We start from the raw sequence: 6214 nt of genomic DNA on the forward strand, positions 1-6214 counted from the left end.
GCCTGCACTCCTCCTTTAAGTTATGATCTTGGAAAATATTGAACAGAATAGAAAACATATAAGACATTGGTATCATCTTTGAAAATATTAATGCATCTTTAATTGAAGGGCCTGGCAGTGTTGTGTGCTTTTATGCAAAAATATATTTTAAGTGATGACAAACATAACAAATAGCAAGCTTTTTTCATAATGGTGGAGCGTTAGGGTTCGACCTGCCAGCTGGGACACTGAGGCCCAACCATGTGCTGCATGTTAGTTGCAACAGCTGGTGACTAAAATGATGTGTACATTTTAATTAGTTCTTGTATATTTATGAAAAACTTAAATAGTGATGCTTTGCTCCTATTATGAGTTTTCTTTATCTTTAGCTGCAAAGCAGATGTGTCTGTAATCTTAGTGTGTTGATGGTTTAACCTTTAGAAAGAAAGGAAAATACTTTTCAAATCTTTTTTTATTTAGAACTTCATAAAAACTAAACAGATGAGGCATTATGAGGTTTAGAGTTACAGAAAACTGTGGAAAACAACATTAAATTACATTTAGGGTAACTCAATTAGAAACAGAGAATGTACAACAGAGAGAAATTTTTGACCCACTGACGCTACTCTATTACACATCTATACATACGACTCTTTTCTACAAACATACATACATGTAGTATTCAATCAACGAGTTTCACATAATGTTCTGTACTGCTGGTAAACGTATTGGGCCCCTTTAATTGTTCTCCCTTTATAAAACAGAACAAAACTAGGAAACCTTCAGATTGTCTGAGAGAATCAGATTCACTATTTAAAAGCTACAACATTTCCTATTTGATAGTTTTATAAAGATATTGTGGAGGTGTGGTTGTGGTCCATGAAATCCATAAATCTACTACAGACAGAGTGAGCTTCCTTTCTTCCAGGTAGATTATCTAGAGGGTGCTGTTGATTCTGATGTCATGTTGTTTCTTAAATCTACTTGTACTGGCTCATGACGCCCCTGAGGAAGTCTTCAAAGCGTGGGACAGCGGCCTGTGGGACAGCGGCCTCTTTGGCGGGCTCATCAGCAGCTTTCTCCTCAGCAGCGGCGGGCTCATCAGCAGCAGCGGCGGGTTCAGCGCGGCGCAGGCGGCAGTTGTAGTCGTACTCCGGGTCGCAGTGAGGGTCAGGCAGGATTATGCCATCTTTGCCAGGTTTCAGGGCCTCAACAGCTGAGGGTGAAGCAAACTTACCACAGTTGGGGTCGAACGGATGGCAGAGGGGCTTGGCAGGAGCCTTGATGTCAGCTTTGGCTTTGGGGCCAGACTCCACCGGGGTGCAGTCTTTGTCATAGTGCACATAACAGTCGTGGCCATCCTTGGTCTTTCCGGGGACGCCGAGCTTGTAGCGGACCTGGTTGATTGATTGATGTATTTGTGTTTTTGGTTCAAAATAGATGCAAAGCAGCTTAAAATAGCATGTGAAAGCATTATGCAACACCCATTTCATGTCACTACATTATTTAATAAACCAAATGAAAAAGAATAGACAATTAATAGAACCATTCAACAAGCAAGATTACAATAGATTAGTCAAAACACTGAACTATTTAACCCTAGTAGCAGGACTTCAAATTCAGACCTGGTGCTCGGGGATCTGTGGAGGGGGCTTGCGCAGGGCAGCGGCGGCTGCCAGTATGCAGTATGGGTCATAGCGAGGGTCGCAGGTCAGAGGAGCGGCAGGAGGTGCAGGCTCGTCTTTGGGGGCGTACTCCAGCACGGGCTTGGTGAGGCCGGACAGCTTGGTGGCAGTCAGGGGGTTGCAGCCTGCGTCGAAGAGAGGGTTGCAGTGCTGCTCTTTAGGGGCCTCCTCGGCAGCCAGGGGAGCAGGAGCAGCAACGTTGCCGACACACAGAGGATCGACAGCTGGGTCACAGCTGGGGTAGAGCATATGGTAGAAGCCAGTGGGGGCCTTCTGGACCAGGAGAGGCATGCAGTAGGGGTCCTTGGGGTCGCATTTGAGGGCGCTGTAGGATGGAGCTGGACCAGGGGCCGGGCGGTAGCCATAAGCTGCCCTCAGGTGGTACTGCAGACACTCCACATCTTCAGCGTTGCAGATCCTCAGCAGCTCAGCCTTCTGCTCAGGGCTCAGGAAGGACTCCAGGACGGGGGCATAGTAGTAGAAACCAGTGGGGCTCTTCAGGGGCATGGGCAGCATGGGGGTGAGGATAGGAGCAGGCACCTTGGCTGGAGCTGGAGCTGGAGCTGGCTCAGGGACAGCAGCCTTGGGGACGAGGGGGAAGAGGCAGTAGGGGTCGAGGTAGGGGTTGCACAACCTGACAGGAGCAGACTTGATGGGAGCAGGCATCACCACTGCAGCCTTTGGCTTGCTAGTGGACTCTGCAATGCACTCTGGATCATCAGAATCGGCACAGGTCTTGTAGATTTCACTAAGGTGCTTGAGGTAGTGGTTGAAGGTGGGCCCCTCCTCTGACCTGTGCTTGTTCTGCAGGTAAGCCATGTACAGACGATCCAAATCCTCAACCTGAAACACAGAGTAAAAGAAGGGACAAACTGAATAAATCTGTTCTGATCAAAAATTATTTAAATGCTGTAGAGAATAAAACCCAAATAAAAGTAAAACAAAGAGGAAATCACTCAAATCAAGGCCTTGACAGACAAACACTTTCACACAAATCCTCTGTGGAGGTATGCATGCACTTTTTCAGCTCACTGACTGTTAAAGAAGACGTGGTACTCTCTCTGGTACTAAGGGAAATGGCATATTAATAATTTTATATAATCATGGTCTGAGCAATAAAGAATTTATTGTTGTACTCTGAATTGCAAAAATAAGGAACCTTTTAAAACTACATCAAGAAGCTGCTAAAATTAGTCTTTTTCCAGCATTAAATTTTGAGTGCTTCTTTGATTAAAAAAAAAAAAAACTCTTCCTAAAATGCAAACTGGTGACACAAATTGTTGCCTTTCAGAAGAAGGAACAAGCACTGTTTCATAATTATGACTGCAAGAAACTAAATAATGAATATGAAACAAATTCCACTCACTCCCTCCTGGTTGTGGCTGTCCATGAAGTACTTGTACCATCCCCAGAAGTCGGGAAGGCGTTTAAACTGGGGCACAGCCAAGACGGGGACGTTCCTTCTGTTGCGAACCAGCTTCTTCAGGTTGGCCATGGCGTCGGCTTTCACATCGTCAGACACTGCAGGCACTGAGAGGGAGAAAGTGAGCTAAATTAAATGTGCTGCTGCCAGAAGCCGTACTGAATGTAGTTCATTTCAAAAGATAGTTTTCATTTGTTGAGTATAGACGATGTGTGAGATATTATGTCGTCAGACTCACAAAATCCAAGTAATGGTTGAGCATAATTAAGCAGAATTGTACTATATATGAAATATTGTCTGGACCTAATGTTTTATGTTATTTAATGTTTGTATTGTGATATTTTAGTCACTTAACAACTGTGAAACTCAACTGTATTAACAATCAGATAAAGTATAATAATTTTGATTGACTGACAATGATTATAAGAAGCTTGAGCTGTGTGTCAGGAAGGGAAACCTTTTGTCTGGCTGATTATATTTGTAGAGCACAGTACAGCAGACAAAGTTCCTTGTTTGCAATGTCATGTAAGATGTTTTGTTCCTTTCTATGTTTGACAAATGAGTCACTACTGCAACTATATTTTGGTGTCTTGTAAGTCCATCTCCTCTTATATGTGCATGAGACAGTAACTAACTAACTAATAAGTATTTTTATAGTGTGATATTGGTACTTTAATGTAAGTAAAGGATCTGACTTTTCTTCCACCGCTAACATGTCCCACATGCCACGACACTGGTCCTCACCTTCCTCCTCCTTGTGCTGCTCCACTGGAACGGCCCCCAGAAACTCTGTAAAACACAAGCAGCAGCCACATTAGCAGCAACAGGGACATTAGCTGACTAGAACCAGATGTTGAGCTTCCCCCCCTCCCCTCCCCAAAACATCAGGGAAAACGCTGACCCGCTAATAAGCCCCTAGGTGAAACACGGCAGGTGCTCGGGCTCTGGCGCCCCGGCACAGGCAGCATCCTGCAGATTAAACACCCTCCTCCTCCTCCTCCTCCTCCTCCTCCTCCTCCCCCAAACCCCTCACCCAGCCCCACACTCAGTCAGGCTTTGAACCAGACTTTTGGAGCCTGTGCATTTATGCAACTACTGGGGGCCCCCTTAAAGTTAACCTGTAAAACTACAAAGAGTGGGCCCTCACACAAACCAATTACCAATACATTGTAAAAATGTATGGCAGGAGGGAGGCGACATGTCTGTGTGCATCCCTATTTTCCATATGTGGAGTGTCTTCTGCTCCACCAGGGGTTTCCTTCAGAAGTTTATGACTATAAGAAAACAGCCAAGTCAGCTGATTGTGGCAGAAACTTCCATCTCATTCAAATATCTTTTTATAACTTCAGAAAGATTTTAAAGTAACGTGTTATTTTACTATTAAGGAGATAAGGGTAATAGTGTCTTTTTAACTCTGTGCCAGCATGCAGAGCCGCAGCCAAGATTTTAGAAGGTCATGAGTCCAAATTCCTCTAATGCAACCTAATGACTCACATGATATTTTTGACCAACAGAAAAACATATTCATTTAACATATGATCTGTACATTTTTTTCCCTATAAGATGGTGTAAACTGGTGGTTTTCGAACTGGGGATCCAGACCTCCTATGATAAATCTGAGGGGATTTTTCTGCTACACAAAATTATGTTAATTTTTTCTGCTGTTTGCATACTTTTTTTTACCTCTCCAGGCTTCTGAAAATTATAGTAAACAATCTGAAAAATGAATGAAAAATGACCCTTTGGACTTTTGCACAACTACACTAAGGAATAACCTTTGACACAGGTTTGTAAGTAGTAAGGGGTCATAAAACAAGGTTGGAAATCACTGGTCACTGAGGTAAATTTGTGATTTTGGGCTTTATAAATAAAAATTGACTCAACTTGACTTGGTCTAAATGATATTTCAAGGTTACTCACTGCCAGAAATATCAAGTGGGAATATCAATTTCCTTTTAGTACTATTATTTAATCATTATTTTATCCTGGATTTTGTCTTTTGTCTGAAAGATTTAAAGATACTGATATTAAAATTTCAGAGATAAAAAGCCACCAAGTATAATTTGAGTGTAAGTCTGGAACATGAAAGCCCCTGAAAAACTACTGAGAACACGACCTCATTATCAGTGATTGAGCGCAATGAAGTCATGTTCTCAGTAGTGTTTCGGGGATTTAACAAACCTGTCTGTGCCATTGTTAACTACCATCACATTAGAGTATATTTATATTCATTTGCCAACTTAATGGTCGTGACAAAGTTCAGATATAAAGTCATAATTAAAGTCTTTTCAGTTCAGATTTGTAAATCAAGTTCTCACCTGGTAATAAAACAACCGCTAACAGGAGTCCTGTGTGGATCAGGGAAAAAGATGGTCGTCCGACGCGTGCCATTTTCTGTTTTATGTGCTTCCTGAGGGAAAAGACAGTAACAATATTCAGTGTAAATTTTGCAACAGTTCCATATTTGCTGATGGTTAATACAGTATGAACTTGATACTGTAATATTGCAATTTAGCCAGACGCAGATTGATCCCTTAGTCTTGTTGGCTTTGTTTAGTTTTTCAGCAAAATGTTAGATATGAAAATCCACGAGAAGACAATGCACTCGGAACAAAGAGAGAGCTTTTATTTAACTGGCTGATGTCAAGACAATAGAGCGGATTGGGGACATGCTGTAATAGAGCTTTTCAAGGATTACTGTGAGAAATCAGCCTTTAGTTCTGAATATCAGACTATCAAATAAAGCGAGTGAATGGAACAATCAAACAGCCAAAAGCTTGAAATATTCTTCTGCGTTACGGCATGGATGGCTGTTGAATTATAGCTGCTGTGATATTTCAAAAAGAGAGATTGTCTTCCACAGTTTCACTCTGGCTCATAAATCAGAGGACTTTCTGCACTTTTCAGCCAAAGAAAATCAAGCTGGAGTTTCACAGTGGCTCACTGAGCTGAAAAGATATAAACTTCAGCACATGTAGCATTCACATCCACCCTTACCTGCAAAGGTGCTGAAGTTCAGGCCTCCGGTGATCACCTCTGGAGCCACTGGCTCTCTGGATTGAGCTTCTTGAAGGGGGGGGCTTGCTGCACTGTGGATGCCTCAGCTGTCTAAACCCTCTACCTCTCT

General features: G+C 42.7%; 1 protein-coding gene across 1 annotated transcript; it reads right to left on the bottom strand.

Moving 5' to 3' along the window:
- Window positions 1–959: 959 nt before the first annotated feature.
- and2 (actinodin2) lies at window positions 960–6214 on the bottom strand. Its single transcript, XM_042428217.1, has 6 exons — window positions 6085–6214; window positions 5406–5497; window positions 3832–3876; window positions 3031–3194; window positions 1605–2507; window positions 960–1376 (listed from the first exon to the last, which is right to left on the bottom strand). The coding sequence occupies exons 2-6, from the start codon at window positions 5476–5478 to the stop codon at window positions 960–962; spliced, it is 1602 nt and encodes a 533-aa protein (XP_042284151.1). The 5' UTR covers window positions 5479–5497; window positions 6085–6214.

The sequence above is a fragment of the Thunnus maccoyii genome, chromosome 12, assembly GCF_910596095.1.
Source record: "Thunnus maccoyii chromosome 12, fThuMac1.1, whole genome shotgun sequence".
In the NCBI taxonomy this organism is placed as follows: Eukaryota; Metazoa; Chordata; class Actinopteri; order Scombriformes; family Scombridae; genus Thunnus; species Thunnus maccoyii.